This window comes from Pan paniscus, chromosome 20 (genome assembly GCF_029289425.2).
Source record: "Pan paniscus chromosome 20, NHGRI_mPanPan1-v2.0_pri, whole genome shotgun sequence".
Taxonomy (NCBI): domain Eukaryota; kingdom Metazoa; phylum Chordata; class Mammalia; order Primates; family Hominidae; genus Pan; species Pan paniscus.
Window position 1 is genome coordinate 63,403,731 of NC_073269.2, and position 26,869 is coordinate 63,430,599.

Genomic DNA, 26,869 nt, shown 5'->3' on the forward strand with positions numbered 1-26,869 from the left:
TGGTGCTGGATTCGACCCGTTTCACCTAGGACCTCTCATTATGTGCTCATTAACATACTAAGTCACACACCCACTGTGACAGCTCTGGGGAACACCCATATTTAGTATAAAAATGTGTGGCACCACAGTACCAAGAAATGTTTACCTTTTTCCAAGAATCTTCATGAATATTCCACCCCTTGGTTAAATAAATATTTAAAGGTAGCTCCAAACCCCGTTGGGCGTGATGCTCTGTGGTATGCCTGCACTTTTCTTTCTTCAGTACGTACTTATTCCCGTCGCAATGAATCTCCACACTTTGTTCTGCTCTTCCATGAATTCCTTCTCACGACAGTGTCAAGACTCTGGACACCAGTCAGGGTCGAGGCCTCACCAGCATCTTGGGGCCTCACTGGGCACAGACGCGTGAGCGCCCGGCCTGGAGACCTGACTCTGGCAGCCGCTCAGGCCCTCAGGGGGAGAGATGGAAGCTGGCAGGATGCAGTTGCTACCATGCAGACCCAGCCCCTGGCCAGCCTTGGCCCCTCGCGCGCTGGGACAGGGCCACAAATGACTGCACCTGGGCTTCTCTGGCCCAGGCACCACGCGACTCTACGCGCGCCCAAAGCGACCCTCTGCGCAAACTACCCCCGGTCACCCGTGAGGTCCCGCGGCGCCTCCTCCTAAAGCTCGGCTGGGAAACCGTCCGCTTCCCCAAGACTTAGGGGCTTGTGGCCACGTTGTTTTAGTTTTCCTGTAGGATTCACGGGTGGCTGAGGCAAACACGCTTGAAGGCCTGAGACTTTTAAGTCTCTTCCGCACCCTCTCTTCTGTCTCTTCTACCTGGAGGATGACCGCTTTTTGGGGGGTTTTGTTGTTGTTGTTGTTTTGAGACGGAGTCTCGCTCTGTCGCCCAGGCTGGATTGTAGTGGCGCCATCTCCGCTCACTGCAACCTCCGCCTCCCGGGTTCAAGCGATTCTCCTGCCTCAGCCTCCCGAGTAGCTGGGATTACAGGCGCCCACCACCATGCCCGGCTAATTTTTGTATTTTTAGTAGAGACGGGGTTTCGCCACGTTGGTCAGGCTGATATCAAACTCCTGACCTCAGGTGATCCGCCCTCCTCGGCCTCCCAAAGTGCTGGGATGACAGGCGTGAGCCACCGTGCCCGGCCGGGATGACTGTTATTAACAATTCCTGGCGTGGTTTCTAGCACCAGCCCACCTACCACACCCCACCTCGCTTGAGGCTGAATGGGTAACAGGATGAACCCGCCCCTGGGCTGGTTTTCTCTGAACCCTAACTCCTGCCGTTAAGCCCCACCAGCTCTAGGCCAGGAACTCTATGTGCCCCGGCCACGCTAGAGCCCGTACCTAGACCCGTAGGTCGGGAGGCCTGCGCCCGGCACTGCGCAGACGCAGCGTGTTGTGCCCAGAACTCTTCTGCTCCCAGGAGAATCAGGGGAGGTGGCGCCGGAAGGGGCGGGTCCGAGCTGAGATTTCCAGAGCCATGGGAGCCGGAAGTCCAAGGAACTGTACCTCCATCATGACGACTCCGGTTACGTAAAAACATTCAAACAGAAAATGCTGGCCAGGCTCATGCCTGTAATCCCAGCACTTTGGGAGGCCGAGGCGGGAGGATCGCTTGTGCCCAGGAGTTGGAGACCAGCCTGGGCAACATAGTGAGACCCTCCCCCCCACGCATCTCTACAAAAATTTTAAAATTAGCTAGCTGAGATCGTGCCACTGCACTCCAGCCTGGGCAACAAAGTGAGACTATGTCTCAAAAAAATTTAAAAATTACCCACGCCGGTAGTGTCAGATAGTCAGGAGGCAGAGGTTGGAGGATGACTTGAGCCTTGGGGATCGAGGGTGTAGTGAGGTATGATCGCACCACTGCACTCCAGCCTGGGCAACAGAGCAAGACCCTGTCTCAAAAACTATATAAAAGAAAAAAGGGCTGGGTCGGTGATTCACGCCTGTCATGCCAGTACTTTGGGAGGCCGAGGTGGGTAGATCACCTGAGGTCAGGAGTTTGAGACCAGCCTGACCAACAAGGTGAAACCCTGTCTCTACTAAAAATACAAAAATTAGCTGGCCATGATGGTGGGTGCCTGTAATCCCAGCTACTGGGGAGGCTGAGGCAGGAGAATCACTTGAACCCCAGAGGTGGAGGTTGCAGTGAGCCGAGATCACACCACTGCACTCCAGCCTGGGCGACAGAGCGAGAGACTCCGTCTCAAAAAAAAAAAAAAAAATAGAAAAAAGGCCGGGCACGGTGGCTCACTCCTGTAATTCCAGAACTTTGGGAGGCCAAGGCAGGCGGATCAGGAGTTCGAGACCGCCTGGGCAACATAGCGAAACCCCGTCTCTACTAAAAATACAAAAAATTAGCCAGGCGTGGTGGCGGGCTCCTGTAATCCCAGCTACTCAGGAGGCTTAGGCAGGAGAATCACTTGAACCCAGGAAGCAGAGGCTGCAGTGAGCCGAGATCATGCCATTAAACTCCAGCCTCGGTGACACAGTGAGACTCCATCCCCGCTCCGCTCCCTCATCTCCCGCCAAAAAAAAAAGAAAATGCACTGCAATAGAAAAATAAAAGTACTACACTTTGGTCAAACAGGGTAACTACTAGAACGTAAAATGATCTTTTTGAAACTATCCACATTTGTTACACGTGTTGAAAATGTAGGATATATATGTTATATATATACTTATATATGTTATATATATACTTATATATGTTATATACTTATATATATGTTATGTACTTATATATTATATATACTTATATATGTTATATACTTATATATGTTATATATACTTATATGTTATATATACTTATGTTATATACTTATATATGTTATATATACTTATATATGTTATGTATACTTATATATGTTATATATATACTTATATGTATGTTATATATACTTATATGTTATATATACTTATATATGTTATATATATACTTATGTTATATATACTTATATGTATGTTATATAGACTTATATGTTATATATACTTACATATGTTATATATACTTACATATGTTATATATACTTACATATGTTATATGTACTTACATATGTTATATATACATATATATGTTATATATACTTATATATGTTATATATATACACATATATATATATAAAACAAAAAGCACGGTTACTACAAGGAAAACAGGTAAACATTAAGAGGAGTAAAAGTATATCCTGTTATATAAGGGACTTGAACATGTCTGGGCATGGTGGCTCATGCCTGTAATCCCAGCACTTTGGGAGGCTGAGGCGGGTGGATTACTGGAGGTCAGGAGTTCGAGACCTGGGCAACATAGCAAGACCTTGTCTCTATTAAAAAATAGATAGATAGATAGATAGATACATAGATAGATAGATACATAGAACATCAAAAGAGGGAGAGAGAAAGCAGACAGATGTGGCAAAATATACACAGTTGGTAAATTTGGGTGAAGGGAATATAAGTTATTTCTACTAATCTTGCAATTCTTATGTATATTTGCAATGATTTCTAAATAAAAGTTTTAAATTACCAATTGAAATAAAGTAAAATAAGTCACTAGCCTTTTCTAGACAAATATTTTAAACTCTTACACAGAGATAAGTTAATCAAGAAACGTATTTCCTGGAAAAACCCGTGATATGGGTGGAGCCACCTGGGAATAAAAGGTCGGAACATCATAATCACTGTCAGACTCAACTTCCATCATTCTCCAGGCGCTATGGAGTCTAATCCAGGCACTTTGGAAGGCTGAGGCTGGAGGATCGATTGAGGCCAGGAGTTTGGGACCACCCTGGGCAACATAGCAAGATCTCATTTCTGAAAAAAGAATTATCATCCACTCACCCAGAACAGCTCTCCAAACTGTAAGTTTCATTCAAGGTTTGCTTGTTTGGGTGATGGGATGTGTGTGTGTGTCTGTGTGTGTGTATGTGTGTGTGAGTGTTGGAAGGAGGGTCTGTCTAAACTTAATGCCCTAAAGATATTGTCAGATATTGTGATGAGGGGAATTTCATCTTCTACCCTTTATGAGATTGAATTGTAAATTCGAACATCCTGATTCTGGGTTTTTATTTTGAGGGGCTAGTTTTCTGTTTTCTGTGGCATTGGATATTGGCATTTTCAGAAAAGAGCATGCATCCAAAATGAAAATGATGAAGCCTACCTGTCTTTTGAACTCAGCTCAGGGAAAAGCTGATGATCTCTAATTTTTGTGATTCCTCCTTTCATTAAATTTAAGGTCCAGTGAGGGTGAAGTTTCCCTAAAGAGGCAATAATTTATCAGCAGCAACAGGATGAAATGGAGGGGCTTTTCTTCACACTCTAGATATTATGTTAGGATCTCTCAGGAAACTGAGGACACATTAATTATAATCATGGAAGATTTTCTGCTTCCCACATGGTTTGCTGGGTTTGGCATAGTATAGCTTATGCCCTACATTGAAGAAATGTGGGCACCCATCAACAGCAGCCATTTCTGATTACACATCCCTGTTTCTTTAGCTGAGTGACTCCTAAAAGTCCCTTAATGTATTAATAATGCATTTGGACCTCAGTTTTCTTACTATGTTAAATGTAATAAAATTGAATATCATATGGTCACTTGCAGAATTAAATGGTATTAAGGCATGTAAATCATATAGAGTGATGTAGTACAACAAACAATAAACCTGTAATAAAAGTCACTAAACTCCCTTCCCTCCCATGATGGAGCCTTAATTTTCTCTATATGAGGCTGTAGTTTAATATATTCTTAGAATTAGCAATAGGAATATGATGTCGACAATTAATTTTGAGCCATTTTAGCCCAATGACTTATCCTAAGAAGTCGCTATTATTGTTGCCGTCCCGTTTTCACTTATGCGAAACTAAGACTCAGGAGGGTTGAGTTTCAGCCTTAGTGTTATAAAAGCAGTAAGCAGTGAAGCCGGGCTTGGAATCCTGGAAGTTGGAATGTACAATGTGTGATCTCGATGCATCCTCTCTGTAGTGCCTCTTTGTAACAAGAAAAAAATAAAGATGCTTAAAGTTCTAGGTGAGCAAAGTCAGAACTAGTCTTTAAGTTAGAGACCCATAAAGTGTAAGGTTTCTCAAACAACAAATGTTGTTAGAAGGTCTTGTTGTGGCAGAGTTCCAAGAAAACCAATGAATGTGAAGTCAGTTGATATATTAATCTAATCTGTGTAATTGGGGAGGGGCGCTTTTAGGAATGCATTTAGAGATAATCCCATTAACACAGGAGGTTTTCTCCCAGATTAAATTAACGTAAACGACTTTGGAGGAAGGTTGGTTTTCCCAGTTTCTAAGATATAATGCAATAAATTAACACGAAAGATGGTTGGGACTATGTGCAGACTTTTTAAATAAACCTCAGTTTCAGGACTCTGACCTTTTTGTTTCTTTCTAGTAACAGCCGTGGCAGTCAGAGCTCTGCCTGCAGTGTGACCATGGACAGCTCTCCAAAGCTTAAACTTCCGTAAATTGACTCAAGTTTCTTCGGAAAGAACTGTGAGTAGCAAAGGGCAACTTTTTCTGTTGGTTTCATTGGGATTTCACTGCTTTTCCTGAAATTGGAATGTTGGAAGGAAGTAGGCATTCCTCACTGCCTGGGGAGAAATGGGCAAATGAGTAAGGGGAGGGAGCAAATTCAGAGAGATATTTTTTATTTTTTCTGAAACCTGTTTGTGTTTTGAGATGTCTTTCCCTTCATGTTTTTTTTTTTTCACTCTTCATATTTCCGTTTCTCTGTCTCTCTCCCCACCTCGGTTTTGCTAATTAGCTAGCACAACAACTCGCCATCTTACTCCTTTTCCTTACTCCCTGTTTTTTGTGGGGGTTTTTTTGTTTTGTTTTCTTTTTTGTTTTGGTTTTGTTTTTGTTTTTTGTTTTTCAGACAGAGCCTTGCTGTGTCTCCCCAGCTGGAGTGCAGTGGCGAGATCTCGGTTCACTGCAACCTCCACCTCCAGGGTTCAAGCGATTCTCCTGCCTCAGCCTCCCCAGTATCTGGCACTATAGGTGCCTGCCACCATGCCCGGCTAATTTTTGTATTTTTAATAGAGACCAGGTTTCACCATGTTGGCCAGGCTGGTCTCAAACTCCTGACCTCAGGTGATCCACCTGCCTCAGCCTCCCGAAGTGCTGGGATTACAGGTGTGAGCCACCGTGCCCAGACAGAACTTCTTTATTTTTGCCTTAATTTTGTTATTTACCCAGTAGTCATTCAGGAGCATCATATAGAGTGATGTAGTACAACAAACAATAAACCTGTAATAAAAGTCACTAAACTCCCTTTCCTCCCATAATGGAGCCTTAATTTTCTCCATATGAGGTATCCCTGTAGTTTAATATATTCCTAGGATTAGCAATAGGAATATGATGTCGACAATTAATTTTGAACTGTTTTAGCCCAATGACTTATCCTAAGAAGTCGTTATTATTGTTGCAGTCCCATTTTCACTTATGTGAAAGTAAGACTCAGGAGGGTTGAGTTTCAGCCTTAGTGTTACAAAAGCAGTAAGTGGTGAAGCCAGGCTTTCCATGTAGTTGTGTGGTTTTTAGTGAGTTTCTTAATCCTGAGTTATAATTGGATTGCACTGTGGTCTGAGAGCTTGTTTGTTATGATTTCCATTCTTTTGCATTTGCTGAGGAGTGTTTTACTTCCAATTATGTGGTCAATTTTAGAATAAGTGCTATGTGGTGATGAGAATATTGATCTATCTAATATTAACAGGGGGGTGTTAAAGTCTCCCACTATTATTGTGTGGGAGTCTAAGCCTCTTTGTAGGTCTCTAAGAACTTGCTTTATGAATCTGGATGCTCCTGTATTGGGTGCATATATATTTAAGATAGTTAGCTATTCTTGTTGCATTGATCCCTTTACCATTATGTAATGCCCTCTTTGTCTTTTTTGATCTTTGTTGGTTTAATGTCTGTTTTATCAGAGACTAGGATTGCAACCCATCCTTTTTTTTTGCTTTCCATTTGCTTGGCAAATATTCCTCCATCCCTTTATTTTGAGCCTATGTATGTCTTTGCACATGAGATAGGTCTCCTGAATATAGCACATCAATGGGTCTTGACTCTTTATCCAATTTGCCAGTCTGTATCTTTTAATTGGGGGCATTTAGCCCATTTACATTTAAGGTTAATGTTGTTACGTGTGAATTTGATCCCATCATCATGATGCTAGCTGGTTATTTTGCACATTAGTTGATGCAGTTTCTTCTGTGTCATTGGTCTTTATATTTTGGTGTGTTTTTGCAGTGGCTGGTGCTGGCTTTTCCTTTCCATATTTAGTGCTTCCTCCAGGAGCTCTTGTAAGGTAGGCCTGGTGGTGACAAAATCCCTCAGCATTTGCTTGTCTGTAAAGGATTGTATTTTTTCTTCGCTTATGAAGCTTAGTTTGGCTGGATATGAAATTCAGGGTTGAAAATTCCTTAAGAATGTTGAATATTGGCCCCGACTGTCTTCTGGCTTGTAGGGTTTCTGGAGCAATCCACTATTAATCTGATGGGCTTCCCTTTGTAGGTAACCTGACCTTTCTCTCTGACTGCCCTTAACATTTTTTTCCTTTGTTTCAACCTTGGAGAATCTGACAATTATGTGTCTTGGGGTTGCTCTTCTCGAGGAATATCTTTGTGGTATTCTCTGCATTTCCTGAATTTGAATGTTGGCCTGTCGTTCTAGGTTGGGGAAGTTCTCCTGGATAATATCCCAAAGTGTGTTTTCCAACTTGATTCCATTCTCCCCGTCACTTTCAGGTATACCAATCAATTGTAGGTTTGGTCTTTTCACATAGTCCCATGTTTCTTGGAGCCTTTGTTCATTCCTTTTCATTCTTTTTTCTCTAATCTGGTCTTCACGCCTTATTTCAGTAAGTTGATCTTCAATCTCTGATGTCCTTTATTCTGCTTGATTGATTTGGCTATTGATACTTGTGTATGCTTCACGAAGTTCTCATGCTGTGTTTTTCAGCTCCATCAGGTCATTTATGTTCCTCTCTAAACTGGTTATTCTAGTTAGCAATTCCTGTAGCCTTTTATCAAGGTTCTTAGCTTTCTTGCATTGGGTTAGAACATGCTCCTTTAGCTCAGAGGAGTTTGTTATTACCCACCTTCTGAAGCCTAGTTCTATCAATTCATCAATCTCATTCTCTGTCCAGTTTTGTGCCCTTGCTGAACAGGAGTTGCGATCATTTGGAGAAGAGACATTCTGTTTTTTGGATTTTTCGGCGTTGTTGTGCTGGTTTTTCCTCATCTTTGTGGATTTATCTACCTTTGATCTTTGAGGCTGTTGATCTTTGGATGGGGTTATTGTGTGGGGGTCTTTTTTGTTGATGTTGATGTTGTTGCTTTCTGTTAGTTTTTCTTCTAGCAGTCAGGCCCCTCTTCTGCAGGTCTGCTGCAGTTTGCTGGAGGTCCACTCCAGACCCTTTTCACCTGGGTATCACCAGCGGAGGCTGCAGAGCTGCAGAACAGCAAAGAGTGCTGCCTGTTCCTTCCTCTGGAAGATTTGTCCCAGAGGGGCACCAGCCTGATGCCAGCCAGAGCTCTCCTGCATGAGGTGTCTCTCAACCCCTGTTGGGAGTTCTTTCCCAGTTAGAAGGCATGGGGGTCAGGGACCCACTTGAGGAGGCAGCCTGTCCCTTAGCAGAGCTGTTGTGCTGTGCTGGGAAAATCCCTCTTATCAGGATCAGCTGCTCTCTTCAGAGCCAGCAGGCAGGAAAGATTAAATCTGCTGAAACTGTGTGCCCACAGCCACCCCTTCCCCCAGGTGCTCTGTCCCAGGGAGATGGGAATTTTATCTGTAAGCCCCTGACTGGGACTGTTACCCTTTCTTCAGAGATGCCCTGCCCAGTGAGGAGGAATCTAGAGAAGCAGTCTGGCCACAGCTGCTTTGCCATGCTGTGGTGAACTTTGCCCAGTCCAAACCTCCCACCCTCCTTAGCACTGTCCAGGGAAAACTCTACTAAAGCCTCATTAATCACGGATGCGCCTCCCCCAACCAAGTTCCATCATTCCAGGTCAACTTCAGACTGCTGCACTGGCAGTGAGAATTTCAAGCCAGTGGTTCTTAGCTTGCTGGGCTCCATGGGAGTGGGACCTGCTGAGTGAGATCACTTGGCCCCCTGGCTTCAGCCCCCTTTCCAGGGGAGTGAATGGTTCCATCTCACTGGGGTTTCAGGCACCACTGGGGTACCAAAAAAAATCAACTCTTGCAACTAGCTCGGTGTCTCCCCGAACAGCTGGCTAGTTTTGTGCTTGAAACCCAGGGCCCTGGTGGTGTAGGCACACAAGGGAATCTCCTGATCTGCAGATTGCAAAAACTGTGGGAAAAGCGTAGTAACCGGGCCGAGTAGCATAGTTCTTCACGGCTTCCCTTGGCTGGGGGAGGGAGGTCCCCGGCTCCTTGCACTTCCCAGGTGAGGCAATGCCCCACCCTGCTTCTGCTCGCCCTCCATGGGTTGCACCCACTGCCTAACTAGTCCCGATGTGATGAACTGGGTACCTCAGTTGGAAATGCAGAAATCACCCACCTTCTGCATTAGTCTCTCTGGGAGCTGCAGAGCGGAGCTGTTCCTATTTGGCCATCTTGGCCCCTCCCCTTTTTTAATTTTAAAAAATTTTATGTAGCGATGAGGTCTCCCTATTTTGCCATGCTGGTTTTGAACTCCTGGGCTCAAGTGATCCTTCCACTTGGCCTCCCAGAGTGCTAAGATTACAGGCGTGAGCCACCATGCCCAACCAAATTTGTATTTTCTCGATGAGCAGTGATGCTGAGCACCTGTTCATATCTCTGTTGGCCATTTGTATATTCTGTCTCGCCTAACAGCTCCCTTGAAAATGCGTGTGCCTCAGTCTATGTCTTCTGGAGAACTGGCACAGCTTCAGAATATTAGTACCCCAAAAGAGTATTTTACTTAGAGCATAAGAAGACTAAAAATAAATCATTATTATATGTGGATGAGGTTTTTCATAAAATATAACTGTTAATATATTCTTGGTTAAAATGCATGTGTGCTTTTCTTCTTTAGGTTACATAAAGAAAGGATGATATCTCTAAAGGTACGTGGATTCATCCAAATTTGGAGCCAGAAGACTGGGATGACTAAGCTGAAAGAAGCTCTCATTGAAACAGTGCAGAGACAAAAGGAAATTAAACTGGTGGTCACTTTCAAATCTGGAAAATTTATAGGAATTTTTCAGCTGAGCAACAACATTAGAAGTGTGGTCCTTAGACATTGTAAAAAAAGACAAAGTCACCTGCGTTTAACTTTGAAAAACAACGTGTTCTTGTTTATTGACAAATTATCCTACAGAGATGCTAAACAGTTGAATATGTTTCTGGACATAATCCACCAAAACAAATCTCAGCAACCCATGAAATCTGATGATGATTGGAGTGTGTTTGAAAGCAGGAATATGCTGAAGGAAATTGACAAAACTTCATTTTACAGCATTTGTAACAAGCCAAGTTATCAGAAGATGCCTTTGTTTATGTCGAAATCACCAACACATGTGAAAAAGGGGATATTAGAAAATCAAGGTGGGAAGGGGCAAAACACGCTATCTTCTGATCTGCAGACAAATGAGGACATTCTGAAGGAATATAACCCTGTACCAAACAAGAAATATAAGACAGATTCCTTGAAATATATACAAAGCAATAGGAAGAACCCATCAAGTTTAGAGGATTTAGAAAAAGATAGAGATTTGAAACTCGGGCCTTCATTCAATACCAACTGTAATGGAAATCCTAACCTAGATGAGACTGTTCTTGCAACCCAGACTCTCAATGCCAAAAATGGTTTGACATCTCCATTGGAACCAGAGCACAGCCAGGGTGACCCGAGATGCAACAAAGCCCAGGTGCCTCTTGACTCTCATTCACAGCAACTGCAGCAGGGGTTCCCCAATTTGGGAAACACCTGTTACATGAATGCAATTTTACAATCGCTATTTGCAATTCCATCTTTTGCTGATGACTTACTCACTCAAGGTGTCCCATGGGAATATATTCCCTTTGAGGCTCTTATTATGACCTTGACCCAGCTGCTTGCTTTGAAAGATTTCTGTAGTACAAAGATCAAGAGAGAATTACTTGGGAATGTTAAAAAAGTCATTTCAGCAGTTGCAGAAATATTTTCTGGCAGCATGCAGAATGATGCTCACGAGTTTTTAGGTCAGTGTTTAGACCAGCTGAAAGAAGACATGGAAAAGTTAAATGCCATTTTGAATACTGGGAAAGAATGTGGGGATGAAAATTCATCTCCACAAATGCATGTTGGTAGTGCTGCCACCAAAGTGTTTGTTTGCCCTGTTGTTGCTAATTTTGAGTTTGAATTGCAGCTCTCCCTTATTTGTAAAGCTTGTGGTCATGCTGTTCTCAAGGTAGAACCTAATAATTATCTCTCCATCAACCTGCACCAAGAAACAAAACCACTTCCTTTGTCCATTCAGAATTCTTTAGATCTTTTCTTTAAAGAAGAAGAGCTTGAATATAACTGTGAGATGTGTAAGCAGAAGAGTTGCGTTGCAAGGCGTACATTTAGTAGGCTCTCCAGGGTCCTTATCATTCATCTGAAACGCTATAGCTTCAACAATTCTTGGTTGCTGGTGAAGAATAACGAGCAAGTTTATATTCCCAAATCTTTAAGTTTATCTTCTTATTGCAATGAAAGCACCAAACCACCTCTTCCCTTGAGCAGTAGTGCACCTGTTGGGAAATGTGAAGTCCTGGAAGTCTCTCAGGAGATGATTTCTGAGATCACCAGCCCATTGACACCATCAATGAAGCTGACCTCAGAATCCAGTGATTCCCTGGTTCTACCCATTGAACCAGACAAGAATGCCGACCTACAAAGATTCCAGAGAGACTGTGGAGATGCAAGCCAAGAGCAGCATCAGAGAGACCTGGAAAATGGCTCTGCACTAGAGTCAGAATTGGTCCACTTTAGAGACAGGGCAATCGGTGAAAAGGAGCTTCCAGTGGCTGACTCACTGATGGACCAGGGAGACATTTCTCTTCCTGTGATGTATGAAGATGGAGGGAAGCTGATCAGCAGCCCAGACACAAGGCTTGTCGAGGTTCATCTTCAAGAGGTGCCTCAATATCCAGAACTTCAGAAGTATGAGAAAACCAATACATTCATAGAGTTCAATTTTGACAGTGTCACTGAGTCCACCAATGGCTTTTATGACTGTAAAGAAAACAGGATTCCAGAAGGATCTCAAGGAATGGCTGAACAGCTCCAGCAGTGTATTGAGGAGAGCATCATAGAGGAATTTCTTCAGCAGGCACCACCTCCAGGTGTTAGGAAGCTGGATGCCCAGGAACATACAGAAGAGATCCTCAATCAGTCTACAGAATTAAGACTTCCAAAGGCTGACCTGAATCACCTTGGGGCACTGGGTTCTGACAACCCAGGAAACAAAAACATTTTAGATACAGAGAACACAAGAGGTGAAGCCAAGGAACTAACAAGAAACGTGAAGATGGGGGATCCTCTCCAGGCCTATAGACTCATCAGTGTTGTCAGCCATATCGGGAGCTCCCCAAATTCAGGCCATTACATCAGCGATGTGTATGACTTTCAGAAGCAGGCCTGGTTCACATACAACGATCTATGTGTATCAGAAATCTCAGAGACCAAAATGCAGGAGGCGAGGCTTCACTCTGGGTATATCTTCTTTTACATGCACAATGGGATTTTTGAGGAGCTGTTAAGAAAAGCAGAGAACTCTCGGCTACCTAGCACACAGGCAGGGGTGATCCCTCAGGGGGAATAAGAAGGTGACTCTTTGTACAGACCTGCTTGACAGACTCACTCGGCCTCACTTCATCCTTGCAAAGAGAATCCTGTACTTCACTCAGAATGAAGGAACAAGTATCTCAGGATGAAAGCTCAATGAAAAACACTTATTTGGGGGGAATATCTATTTTAACTGCTTCAGACACCTAGATCCCAGAACTCAGGCGCATATGCATATTTTCCCTGCAAGATTAGAATGGTGCTCTTCACGTTTTGACAGTGGTTTTCAAAATGTTATTCTTCAACCAGCAACAGCAACAGCTAGGGACTGATTAGAAATGCAAATTCTAGGGTCACTCTCTAGACCAACTGATGCAGAAACAGGAGGTGTGAGCCAGCAATCAGATGGAGATTCTAGTGCTCATGAAAGTTTGAAGAACACTGGTAATGTGTGGAGTATCTTGATGTATTTTGCTACTGTTGATATGGATTGCTTATGTTATATAAATGATTTTCATTAAATTTTTTGCACTCCTTTATTTTGTCCCACTGAACCTAAGACTAGATAGAGTCACCCCAAAAGTGGCAGCAGGGAAATTCCAACAAGAGAGTGCCCAAAACCATTCTGAGATCGGGCCGGTTGGGATTCCAAAGAAAGAAGCACCAAACACCAGAGGGATCTGTCCGGAGCATTTATTAGGGGGAACTTAGAGAGTTCTGCAGCATACCCTCAGGCGGACAGTGAGAGAAAAAAGCATGGTCAACCAGCTGGGCACCGTGGCTCATGCCTGTCATCCCAGCACTTTGGGAGGCCAAGGTGGGAGGACTGCTTGAGCAGACCAGTTCAAAACCAGCCTGGGAAATATAGCAAGACCCTGTCTCTACAAAAAATAATTCAGCAGCCAGGCACGGTGGCTCACATCTGTAATCCCAGCACTTGGGAGGCCAAGGCGGGCGGATCACCTGAGGTCGGGAGTTTGAGACCAGCCTGAACAACATGGTGAAACTCAGTCTCTACTAAAAATAGAAAATTAGCTGGGCGTGGTGGCAGGCACCTGCAGTCCCAGCTACTCAGGAGGCTGAGGCAGGAGAATCACTTGAACCCAGCAGATGGAGGTTGCAGTGAGCCGAGATCGCACCACTGCACTCCAGCCTGGGCAACAAGAGCAAAACTCCATTTCTAAATAAATAAATAACTTTGCCAGACATGTCTCAGCTGCTCAGGAAGCCGATGTGGGAGGATCACTTGAGTCTGGGAGTTCAAGGCTGCAGTGAGCTATGATCACACTACTGCACTCCAGCCTGGGTGAAAGACCCTGCCTCAAAAAAAAAAAAAAAAAAAAAAGGCGGGAGGGGGGATGGTCTACCTTGGTGTGTCTGCTGCAGTGAGAGGGTCAGGGTATGGGGTTATATAAGTTTATAAGGAATTTGGTCAAGGGCGGGGACTAGTTTCTTTTAGTGTTTTGGGCAACAACCTAAACCTAAATACCTCTATCAGTGCCTGGGAATGTTTCAGGCTCTGGTTTGGATTCAAGCCTTCTGGGAAAAGCCTGCAGCTTGGCTGGTCAGAATGGTCAAAGCAGTCCATGATTTTCAGTCACGACACAGAAAGAAAGCAGGGGGTGAGTACTTTTCCTTTGTAAAGTTATTAAAATAATAACCCAACCCATACATATACCATTGGCTAGCTTCCACATGTGTTTATGACTGGTTACTAGTAAAATTTGCTATGCAGCAATCAACTGTTATTTACCATTTTCCAGGAATTTCAGGGCATAACATCAGGGTTATATGCAAAATGCAGTATACTAAATATCCGTGTGATTTTGTGAATTCAAAAGCACTGCAAGATGTTGCTCATGTTATTAATATGAATAAGACGATAAACCCATCCTCATAAATGTACAACATTTCCTGGTGGCCAAGCCTTAAACAGCTTATAATGTACCCAGTATCAGTGGGTGATGTGTTAGACTGTGGATTCAGCAAGGAGTAAAGAACGATTTTTTTAAATGGCCATGTGAGTAGACAAATGGAAATTGAGAGGATTTTTTGGGTAAAAAGAGATAAGAGCCTGGTATTATATAAGGAATGGGGCAAAATTAGGCAGAGTAGGTGTGGGAAAGAAAAGAAGAGCAACCAGAAACATACGTACGAGGTTTTTAAAAATACATTATTTTTAGCATTTAAGAGGAAAAGAAGGAAAGTACTATGAAAAAAGAAATGTAGGCCGGGCACAGTGGCTCACGCCTGTAATCTCAGCACTTTAGGAGGCCAAGGCGGGCGGATCACAAGGTCAGGAAATCGAGAACATCTTGGCCAACATGGTGAAACCCTGTCTCTACTAAAAATACAAAAATGAGCCAGGCGTGGTGGTGCATGCCTGTCGTCCTAGCTACTACTTTGGAGGCTGAGGCAGGAGAATCACCTGAACCAGGGAGGCGGAGATTGCAGTGAGCTGAGATCACACCACCGTACTCCAGCCTGGGTGACAAGAGTAAAACTCTGTCTCCAAAAAAAAAAAAAAAAAGAAAAGAAAGAAATGACACTGAGTGCCATGGCTCATGCCTGTAATGAAAGCACTTTGGGAGCCTGAGGTGGAAGGATTGCCTGAGCCCAAGAGTTTGAGGCTGCAGTGAGCTATGACTACACCACTGCCCTCCAGCCTGGGCAACAGGTGACACCCTATCTCAAAAGGAAAAACAAAAAAGGCAAATGGCAATTGCAGTGAAGAAATGCCAAGATACCTTCATGCTCAGGAGAGAAAGCTGTACTTCCTGGATGTGGTTTCCAGTCCCCTACACCTCTAGAGAAACCTCTCCACTCATGAATTATAGAAATCATCCCTAAAAGTGTAAAGTACTGTCTTATTTGTTTATTTTATTTTATCTTATTTTTGAGATGAAATTTTGCTCTTGTTGCCCAGGCAGGAGTGCAATGGTGCAATATTGGCTCACTGCAACCTCTACCTCCCAGGTTCAAGCAATTCTCCTGCCTCAGCCTCCCGGGTAGCTGGGATTACAGGTGCCCACAACTATGCCTGGCTAATTTTTGTATTTTTGGTAGAGACAGGGTTTCACCATGTTGGTCATGCTGGTCTCGAACTCCTGACCTCAGGTGATGCGCCCACCTCAGCCTCCCAAAGTACTGGGATTACAGGCATTTGAGCCACCACGCCTGGCCAAAAGTATAGTCTTTTAAACGTTTTTAAAGATATGGATACCACTGGTCATTATTCACTGGAATAAAACTCCATCAGGGTTTTAGCACATTTGGTTTATTGCTACATCTTCAGTGTTTAAGAGTTCCTGGTACACAAAAGGCATCTAATAAATATTTATACTTAATAAACATTTGCTGAGTGAGTATGCCAAATCGGTTTTCAAAGGATACTGTGCATAATAAGTCCTCGCTACCTTCAAAAATAGCCTCCAAATTAGAGGCCATTTCAACATGGAATTCTGGGGTGACAATTCCAGGCAACCATATCTTCCCATGTTTTTTTAAGTGCATGGGGCTCCTATCTGGAGTGAATTCTTTTCTGGTGCCTAACAAGGTATGACTTGTCAGCGAAGGCTTTACCGCATTCAGAACATCCGTAAGGTTTTTGTCCAGTGTGGGTTTTTTTATGCAAACTAAGGTTTAATTTCCGGATGAAGGTTTTTCCACATTCACTACATCTATAGGTCCTCTCTCCGCTATGAGTTTTCTGATGGCTATGAAGGTTTGACTTCTGAAAGAAGGCTTTTCCACATCTGTTACATTCATAGGGCTTTTCCCCAGTATGGATTTTTTTATGTTGAATGAGGTTTTTCTTCTGGATAAAGGTATTTCCACATAGATCACACTCGTAAGCTCTCTTCCCAGTGTGAATTTTCTCATGATCGATGACATTGGATTTCTGGGAAAAGGCCTTCTCACATATGCTACATTTATAGGGTTTCTCTCCCGTGTGTATTCTCTGGTGTTTCACAAGATCTGACTTGTAAATGAAAGCCTTTCCACAGTCCGTACATTGAAAGGGTTTTTGTCCAGTGTGAACTTTTTTATGTTGAATGAGGGTTGAGTTCTGCCTGAAGGATTTCTCACATTCATTACACTGATAGGATTTCTTGGCATTATGAATTTTCTCATGATTAATGCAGGATGATTTCCAGGAAAAGGCTTTTCCACAAGTCTTACATTGATAGGGTTTCTCTTTAGTATGCATTTTCTGATGTTGAAAGAGATTTGACTTCTGCTTGTAGGCGTTTCCACAGTTCTCACATTTATAGGGCCTTTCCTCTGCGTGAGTTTTCTGATGTTTATCAAGCTTCCACTTCTCCCCGAATGCTCTTCCACAGCTATGACATTCAAAGGGTTTCTGACAGGCATGCCTCCTCAGGTGACTCTGAAGGCGTGACTTTGAACTGAATAACTTTCTACAGGCATTACATTTCAGTTGTTGTCCTACAAATTTGGATGGATTATCGCCAACTAATTTTCTGTATCCATTATCGTCGTGAGAATTATTTTGTACATAGTGTTGCAAGGAAGATACATCATCTATGCCCAGTGGAAGTATTTTCTTAGATCCGTCACATTCTACACCTTTCTGCGTAGTCAGCGTTTCCTTATTGATTGATGGGACTTCTCTTGCGAGACTCTCTTTCACATCCTTTGGCTTCCAAATCTGCCCTCCAATGTCCCCATTTTTTTCTAAAATGGAATACAAAAAAATGTCCTGTGTAAAACGTTCCACTCACATGCTTGAAATAAAATGCCATAAACAATCTATTGTGGTGATCATTCTGGCTTCAAACCTAATGTCTACGAGAAACCAAAGTAAATATAAGCCTGTTAGAGTTCTAGGTGAACTAATGTTACATGAAGCTATCACATATCTATCTGTAAAGGACTGAGCAATGTAGACCTAGTGCACGGGGAGCAGGTGAGAGCCCAGGGATACCAGGGAGAGGGAGATTAAGAAAGAGAGTTTGCCAGGCCAGGCACAGTGGCTCACACCTGTAATCCTAGCACTTTGGGAGGCTGAGGCGGGTGGATTGCCTGAGGTCGGGGGTTCGAGACCAGCCTGACCAACATGGCGAAACCCTGTCTCTACTAAAAATACAAAAAATTCGCCGGGCATGGTGGCACGTGCCTGTAATCCCACCCACTCGGGAGGCTGAGGCAGGAGAATCGTTCGAACTCAGGAGGCGGAGGTTGCAGTGAGCCCAGATCGCGCCACTGCACTCCAGCCTGGGCGACAGAGACTCCGTTTCAAGAAAAAAAAAAAAAGAGTTTGCCTGCAAAGGAAAACCCAGAGAAGAATGTAAAGAAATTTCTGAGTGGAGAAAAATACCTGGAGATTTCTTCCAGCACTCCCAGGAAGTCACAGCTGGCTCTACTTGCTGCCAAACGACTTCCTCATTTAGAAAAGCTGAACTGGCTTCCATGCACCATTGACCCACAGTGCTCTCCTGGTCACCTACCTGCACGGCCACTTCCCAGCACTTCCTCTTCCTCCGACCATGGCTCCTTTCCTTGTTCCAACCTCAAGATCACATCGGGTTTGGTGGTTTCCTCTTGTCCTGTGATGGAAGATACCGCAGGGCTTGGTGTTTGTGGATGTGTGAGTTGTTTGTGCAAGTGTATGAGTGTATATAAGCGCTTGCGTATGCTTGCGTGAATATTTGTGTGTGAGTGTGAGCATTTATATGTCAGTGTGTGGGTATGTGCCATTGGTTGGGGGGAGTTGTGTGGATGGATGGTTTGAGGGAATGCACCTGAGCAGTCGAACTAAACAAAGAATGCTTTTTCTGGGCTGGGTGTGGTGGCTCATGCCTGTAATCCCAGCACTTTGGGAGGCCGAGACAGGAGAATTGCTAGAGCACAGGAATTTGAGACCAACATGTTACATGTAACATGAAGATAGCAAGACCCAGTCTCTACAAAACCAAAGCCACGTGTGGTGGTACACGTCTGTGGTCACAGCTATTCAGGAGGCTGAGGTGGGAGGATGGTTTGAGCCCAGGTCAATGTTGCAGTGACGCCAGGCGTGGTGGTTCATGCCTGTAATACCAGAACTTTGGGAGGCTGAGGCGGGCAGGTTATCTGAGGTCAGGAGTTCGAGACTAGCCTCACCAACATGGAGAAACCCCATCTGTGCAAAAAACACAAAAATTAGCCAGGCATGGTGGTGCACGTCTGTAATCCCAGCTACTCGGGAGGCTAAGGCAGGAAAATCACTGGAACCTGGGAGGCGGAGGTTGCAGTGAGCCGAGATCACACCACTGCACTCCAGCCTGGGTGACAGAGCGAGACTGTCTCCAAAAAAAAAAAATACTACAGTGAGCTATGATTGCACCACTGCACTCCAGCCTCGGTGACACAGCCAGACCCTGTTAGGAGAAAGGAGAGAAAGAAAGAGAGAGGAATGGAGAGAGGGAGAAAGGAAGGAAGGAAAGAAGGAAGGTAGGAAGGGAGGAAGGGAAGGAGGCAGGGAGGGAGGGAGGGAGGGAAGGAAGGAAGGGAAAGAAGGAAATGCTTTTTCTTCTTGGAGGATAAAGCTTTTCCAAAAATCAAGACCAGGAGTAGGGTGAAGGGCAGGGCACCCAGCCCACAAAACTTACAGAGGCCCTCACTCATTCTCCGGGCACTTGCACGACCCTGAGAATGGGGGCTCCTTCAATACAGCACTTGGTACACTTCACTTGCCTCACCCTAGTCCCGGCTCTACAAAAACATATGCAAAGTGAGGAGCACCTCTGTGCCAACCCTATTTGGCCAGCCATGGGGTGTCTGTGTGTTTCACGCCTTAGGTTTTGAGTGCCCCTGCCCGGGAAGCTGTCCTTACCCACAGAGACAAGGTTGCTGTAATTCTCCAGCATCACATCCCTGTACAAGTTTCTCTGTTCAGGATTCAGCCGCTGCCACTCCCCCTGGGTGAAGTTCACAGTGACATCCTCGAAGGTCACTCTTCCCTGTAACAACAGATTCCCGATCAGTATAAAAATGCCATTGAATCCTGCGGCTGAGGATACAGAAACTTGTTTCTGCTGAACCAAGCTTTAATCATGTCCATAATTCACTCTACTCTGGATGAAAATAAATTGTGCCCAGAGGATCTTGCCAATGAGCCATAAACCTTAGACCTACTCATGACACTGCCATCTTTCTCCACCCTCTAGTCCCACCAATTTTACTTCCTGAATCTCAAACTCGGCCATCAGTTTCCATCTTCTCCACCATTCATTAATCCACCTTGTCATCTTTTACTTAGAGTAAGGCAGAGGCCGAGTATGGTGGCTCACACCTATCACCCCAACATTTTGGGAGGCCGAGGCAGGAGGATTGCTTGAGGCCAGGAGTTTGAGACTAGCTGGGGAACATAGCAAAACCCCTATCTCAAAGAACATTTTATTATTTTGGCCGGGCACAGTGGCTCACACCTGTAATCCCTGCACTTTGGGAGGCCGAGGCGGGTGGATCACCTGAGGTCAGGAGTTCGAGACCAGTCTGGCCAACATGAAGAAACCCCATCTCTACTAAAAATACAAAAAATTAGCCAGGCATGGTGGCAGGCGCCTGTAATCCCAGCTACTCAGGAGGCTGAGGCAGGAGAATCACTTGAACCCAGGAGGTGGAGGCTGCAGTGAGCCAAGATCGCGCCACTGCACTCCAGCCAGGGCAACAAGAGCAAAACTCTGTCTCAAGAAAAAAAAGAAAAAGAAAAAGAAAAGAAAAGAAAATGTTATTATATTTTTTTTCTATTTTCCATTTTTCTTTAAGACATCCTGCCTCTATTAGAAATTCTTTTTTAAATAGAGGCCTGGCATGGTGGCTCACACCTATAATCCCAGCACTTCAGGAGGCTGAGACAGGTGGATCACCCGGGGTCAGGAGTTCGAGATCAGCCTCGTCAACATGGTGAAACCCCATCTCTACTAAAAATACAAAAACTAGCCCGACATGGTGGTGTGTGCCTGTAATCCCAGCTACTCAGGAGGCTGAGGCAGGAGAATCGCTTGAACCCTGGGAGGTGGAGGTTGCAGTGAGCTGAGATCACACCACTGCACTCCAGCCTGGGTGACAGTGAGACTCCATCTCAAATAAATAAATACATAAATAAGTAGAATAAGCCAATAGCCCCCTAATTCTTCCAGCTACATCTAAACTGACTGTAATCTATTTTCCACAGTCGACATTCAGACTGGATGGTGCGCTCCCCTAATTTATCAGCTTTCCTTGCATGTGGGAGAAACAGGTGACACCTGCTACAGGGGCCAGCGTCTGGCATGTCTACCACACTCCCACTCACACAGGGTCACACGGCACTCCCCTGGGTCTCTCCTGCAGCCATACTGGACTTACGGCAGCATTTTGCCCCTGCCACTCAACACTCACAGTGTTGGAAATCACACTTGTAAAGCGAATTCCTTTGTCAGAAACTGAAAATCTCACCTCTAAGAGCCAGCATCTAGTGTCCTCTTGGACAGATAAATTTTTTAGTTGTGTTTGTGTTCTAGCTCGCTTTTTTTAAATTTTGTTTATTTATTAATTTTTTTGGTGGGGAAGGGGACAGAGTCTCACTCTGGTAGCCCAGGCTGGAGTGCAGTGGCACAATCTCGGCTCACTGCAACCTCCACCTCCTGGGTTCAAGCGATTCTCCTGCCTCAGCCTCCTGAGTAGCTGGGATTACAGGCGCGCACCACGACACCTGGCTAATTTTTGTCCTTTTAGTAGAGACGGGTTTCACCGTGTTGGCCAGGCTGGTCTCAAACTCCTGACCTCAAGTGATCTGCCCACCTCGGCCTCCCGAAGTGCTGGGATTAAAGGGATGAGCCACCGCACCCGGCCTTTTTTTAAAATTTTTGACACAGGTTCTTGCTCTGCCACCCAGGCTGGAGTACAGTGGCATGATCATGGCTCACTGCAGCCTCAACCTCCCAGGATCAAGCAATCCTCCTACCTCAGCCTCCAGAATAGCTGGGACTACAGGCATGTACCACCGTGCTAAGCTCATTTTTTATTATTTGTAGAGACAGGATCTCACTATATTGTCCAGGCTGGTCTTGAACTCCTGGCCTCAAGTGGTCTTCCTGCCTTCGCCTCCCAAAGTGCTGGGATTACAGGTGTGAGCCACCACACCCACCCTTAGTATGCCTTTCCTGTCAACAGGAAATTGGTCAACAGGCTTAATTTTAACAATTGCAAATAAACTACTATCTGCCTAACTGCATACAACTTATCCTTGGTCTTTCAGCTATCCATAATTTACTTTGATTCCGACTGGTACTAGTTTATGATTTTTCAGTTTATTGTGTGGATTTACAGAATTTGTTTCAAATACACACAGAACAAAGTCGGGAGAGGACACACATTCAAGGCACCAATCATTTAAAAAATAGGTTGGGGTGAAACACACATGACACTGTTACATCTCAGGGCTTAGCAGTGGACCAGGTTTGTAAGAGCAATGGTCAAAAGATGCTTGAGGCTGGGCGTGGTGGCTCACCCTTGTAATCCCAGAACTTTGGGAGGCTGAGGCGGGTGGACCACCTGAGGTCAGGAGTTCGAGACCAGCCCGACCAATATGGTAAAACCCCATCTCTACTAAAAATACAAAAATTAGCCGGGCGTGGGCGTGGTGGTGTGCGCCTGTAATCCCAGCTACTCAGGAGGTTGAGGCAGGAGAATCGCTTGAACCTGGGAGGTGGAGGTTGCAGTGAGCCAAGATCAAGCCATTGCACTCCAGCCTGGGTGGCAGAGGGAGACTGTCTCAAAAAAAACAAAAAACAAAGATGCTTCAGCTGAAACCAGCCCAGTAATCCCATAGACAGTTGTGGGTTTTTTGTTTTTTGTTTTTTGTTTTTGTTTTTTGGATAAACATAGAAATTGACCCTTCTGCTGTTAAAGCTTGAAACCTGTATTTGTTTTGTCTGAGTTCCTTCCTCAGGAAAAGACCTTCAGATCTCTCAAAGGCAGGCAGATCACCTGAGGTCAAGATTTCGAGGCCAGCCTGGCCAACATGGTGAAGCCCCGTCTCTACCAAAAAATACAAAAATTAGCCAGGAGTGGTGGGGCGCACACCTGTAATCCCAGCAACTCAGGAGGCTGAGGAAGGAGAATCGCTTGAACCTGGGAGGCAGAGGTTGCAGTGAGCTGAGATTGCACCACTATACTCCAGCCTGGGTGACACAGCGAGACTCCCTCAAAAAAAAAAAAAACAACTGAAACTCACCACAACTGAAACTCACCACAACAGATGTCTCCTTGCCCCCTCCCTAGTCTTGCTTTCTTACACATTGTTATATTTCTTCCGTGCTGTATAAACCCCTAGTTTTAGTGAGTTAGGGAGATGGATTTGAGGCTGAGCTCCCATTTCTTCAGCTACGGCAGCTGATTAAAGCTTCTTCCTTGGCAATACCCATTGTCTCAGTCATTGGCTTTCTGTGCAGCCAGTAGCAGGACCTAGACCAAACTCCTGCTGTTTCCGTAACCAAGCTTTTTTTTTTTTTTTTTTGAGACAGGGTCATGCTCTGTCACCCAGGCTGGAGTGCAGTGGCACAATCATGGCTCACTGCAGCCTCAACCTCCCAGGTTCAAGCGATTCTCCCACCTCCGCCTCCAGAGTAGCTGAGACTACAGGTGTACGCCACCACCACCACACCCAGCTAATTTTTTTGTAGAGACGGGATCTTGCCATGTTGCCCAGGCTGGTTTCAAACTCCTGAACTCAAGCGATCCGCCTGCCTTGGCCTCCTAGATTGCTGAATTACAGGTGTGAGCCACCATGCCCAGCCTTGAGCTTTACTTGAAATGTTTCAGCTCTAATAGGAAAGCAGAAAGTAGAGTGTGTGTTACCTTTTAATAAAAGTATGGAAGGAAGAAGGAAAATATGCCAAAAGGTGAGCGGAGTTAATTCTGAGCAAGAGGAACGTGGGTCATACGTTTATTCATTATGAGATTTAGATTTTTTTGAAAAGCTCACCTGGGAATTGTTCATTTCCTGTTCTTCACCAGTCAATAAAGTCTTGGGAAGGCAGATCTGAGGGAAAATGGAAAAGAACCATGAAATAGCAGAATTCGCTTTGGAAGTTGAGGATCATCCAGCATAGAATGCTCCACACCCTGGATAAAAGCTCTCCTTAACCCACTCAGAAAAGCCCTGACTTGTACCTCGGTGATCCCCTTCTGAAGGTCTTTTTTGTTTGTTTTGGTTTTTTTGTGTTTGTTTATTTATTGAGACTGGGTCTCAAAGAAGAAAGTGCAGGCCAGGCACGGTGGCTCACGCCTGTAATCCCAGCACTTTGGGAGGCTGAGGCGGGCAGATCACCAGAGGTCAGGAGTTCGAGACCAGCCTGTCCAACATGGTGAAACCCCGTCTCTACTAAAAATACAAAATTGGCTGGGCGCGGTGACTCACGCCTGTAATCCCAGCACTTTGGGAGGCCAAGGCAGGCGGATCACGAGGTCAGGAGATCAAGACCATCCTGGCCAACACGGTGAAACCCTGTCTCTACTAAAAATACAAAAACAAAATTAGCCAGGTGTGGTGATGGGCGCCTGTAGTCCCAGCTACTCGGGAGGCTGAGGCAGGAGAATGGCGGGCACCCGGGAGGCGGAGCTTGCAGTGAGCCGAGATCGCGCCACCACACTCCAGCCTGGGCGACAGAGCGAGACTCCGTCTCAAAAAAAAAAAAAAAAGAGAGAGAGAGAAAGCTAAACAGCAGTTCAACAGCACCTTTAAAACAAGCCTGTGCAAAGACAATGAGGCAAGCATCAGATCAGCTAGAGCACAGTAAGGAAGGCCGAGAGCAGAAACCATGAATCCTGAAGCAGCTGTGGTCGTGACGAATAACGCCGCAGTGAACACGGGATGCAGATAGCCCTTCAGCTTTGCCGTAAGCGGGACAGCTGGATCATTGGTAATTCTTTGCCAAAAGCATAGATTTTGGCCACGCGTGGCAGCTCACACCTATAATCCCAGCACTTTGGACAGCCAAGGTGGGAGGATCAGTTGAGCCCAGGAGTTACTTTTTTTTTTTTTTTTTTTAAGACCAAGTCTTGCTCTGTCGCCCAGGCTGGAGTGCAGTGGCACAGTCTCGGCTCACTGCAACCTCTGCCTCCCGGGTTCAAGGGATTCCCCTGCCTCAGCCTCCCGTGTAGCTGGGATTACAGGCATGCACCACCATGCCCAGCTAATTTTTGCATTTTTAGTAGAGACAAGGTTTTACCATGTTGTTCAGGCTGGTCTCGAGCTGCTGATCTCAAGTGATCCGCCGGCCTCAGCCTCCCAAAGTGCTGGGATTATAGGCGTGAACCACCACATCCAGCCAAGCCCAGGAGTTTGAGACCAGCCTGTGCAACATAGTGAAACCTCTGTCTCAAGGTTTAAGTAATAAAGTTTTTATTTTTTATTTTATTTTATTGAGGCAGGGTCTCATTCTGTCACCCAGGCTGGAGTGCAGTGATGTGATCCCGGCTCACAGCAGTTTAAAAATCCCTGGCTCAAGCAATCCTCCTACCTCGGCCTCCTGAATAGCTAAGACTATGGGTGCATGCTACCACATCAGCTAACTTTTTATTTTTTGTAAAGAAGGGATCTTGCTATGTCACCCAAACTGGTCTCAAACTCCTAGGCTCAAGCAATCCTCCTCCCTCAGCCTCCCCAAATCTTGGGATTACATGCATGAGCCACCACACCAGCCAGGAATAAAGTTTTAAATAAGTAAATATGTTTTTAAAAAGAGTAAACTTGCCGGGCACAACTTTAATGTTTATTAAAGTTTGAGGAGTCCAATTCTAGCACAAAAAAATATAAATAATTTTAAAAAAGAGTAAATTGTAAATGCTTTCACCACAAAAATAGATTAATTAGCTTGATTTAATCATCCCCCCAATGTAAACATGTATCAAAACATCACATTGTACCCCATAAATAAACACAATTATTATTTGTCAATAAAAAGTTTTTAGAAGTAGCTGTGGGCCAGCAGTAATGCTAAGGACTGGAGGGCCACGAAAATAATTTTGAGTGTCCTGGGAGCATCACTTTTCAATATGACAACTAAAAAAAAACATCTAAACTACCAATGTAAAATATTTAGCTTATTCCAGCAAATAGGAGAGGTAGAAAAATGAAACTAAGTAAAAATGCAAAACAAACAAACAAACAAAACCCAGACATTTGGCTTTCAGGGAGAAAAAAAATCAGCTTACCTCCAGTGGAATCTGGCATAAATTAGCAAGTTGATTGATTTCTGATGCCTGTGGTCTTTTCTTCTGAAAGGGACTGAAAATGAAAAGGCGTGTATACTGAAAAGCTAAACTAATGACTAAAACTTAATCGGCCCTCTACCCGCTGTATTCCACATCATAATCCAGTCAAGAAACAACCCAAAACACTCACTTCCTATCAAAAGCCCCACCTGATCCTATCAGGCCACATCAAAATTTCAATTCCCAATTCTTTCCTCGACTTCTCCAAAACTGAATGAACTCTCATAAAAATTATGATTGTGAAAGCTTAATTTTCAAATCTGCCCAATCAGTTTCCAATGGAATTTTTTTTTAAGTTCATGCAAGTAAAAATGTTTTACCTTAACTTTGAAATAGAAAGCATGGAAAACATTATCCAAATGTCAGAGGATGAAAATAAATTAAAACAACAAAAATTGGCTGGGCACGGTGGCTCACGCCTGTAATCCCAGCACTTTGGGAGGACAGGAGTTCAAGACCAGCCTGGCCAACATGGGGAAACCCTGTCTCTACTAAAAATACAAAAATTAGCTGGTCATGGTGGCACGTGCCTGTAATCCCAGCTACTTGGGAGGCTGAGGCAGGAGAATCGCTTGAACCCGGGAGACGGAGGCTGCAGTGAGCCAAGATCGTGCCACTGCACTCCAGCCTGGGCGATGAGCGAGACTCCGTCTCACGTCTCAAAAAAAAAAAAAGAAAGGAAAAGAAAAAAGAAATAGGGCCAGCGGAGGTGGAACAATGCCTTAAAGTGCTCTCCGCCCAACAGAAAGTATTCAGGCTCCAACCTCCAACCGGCAAAATCTCTTCAGCTGTACTAATACTCTCAAAATGAGATCAACATGCCAATCCATCCCCACCCTAGTCTGGGTGTTGAAT

At 44.6% G+C, this 26,869-nt stretch overlaps 2 protein-coding genes and 1 non-coding gene across 6 annotated transcripts; 1 reads left to right on the forward strand and 2 right to left on the reverse strand.

The window, feature by feature from the left end:
• Nucleotides 1-353: 353 nt before the first annotated feature.
• Nucleotides 354-14,853, forward strand: USP29 (ubiquitin specific peptidase 29). Of its 4 annotated transcripts, none has more exons than XM_055103566.3 (4): nucleotides 354-1,534; nucleotides 3,717-3,866; nucleotides 5,408-5,508; nucleotides 10,034-14,853. In XM_055103566.3, the coding sequence occupies exon 4, from the start codon at nucleotides 10,050-10,052 to the stop codon at nucleotides 12,786-12,788; it is 2,739 nt and encodes a 912-aa protein (XP_054959541.2). In that variant the 5' UTR covers nucleotides 354-1,534; nucleotides 3,717-3,866; nucleotides 5,408-5,508; nucleotides 10,034-10,049; the 3' UTR covers nucleotides 12,789-14,853. The 4 variants fall into 4 exon arrangements, with proteins under 4 accessions (XP_054959541.2, XP_003809927.3, XP_054959539.2 ...); XM_003809879.6 differs by having other exon boundaries at nucleotides 628-1,658; XM_055103564.3 differs by having other exon boundaries at nucleotides 944-1,984.
• A 548-nt stretch (nucleotides 14,854-15,401) lies between these two features.
• Nucleotides 15,402-15,613, reverse strand: LOC112437926 (small nucleolar RNA U3). Its single transcript, XR_003026429.1, has one exon. It is a non-coding gene; the product is annotated as a small nucleolar RNA U3 (small nucleolar RNA).
• Nucleotides 15,449-26,298, reverse strand: ZIM3 (zinc finger imprinted 3). The gene is made up of 5 exons (XM_057300550.2): nucleotides 25,955-26,298; nucleotides 23,724-23,780; nucleotides 19,587-19,713; nucleotides 18,223-18,321; nucleotides 15,449-17,449 (listed from the first exon to the last, which is right to left on the reverse strand). Exons 2-5 carry the CDS (start codon nucleotides 23,736-23,738, stop codon nucleotides 16,272-16,274), a joined length of 1,419 nt encoding a protein of 472 aa, XP_057156533.1. The 5' UTR covers nucleotides 23,739-23,780; nucleotides 25,955-26,298; the 3' UTR covers nucleotides 15,449-16,271.
• Between the last annotated feature and the right edge of the window lie 571 nt (nucleotides 26,299-26,869).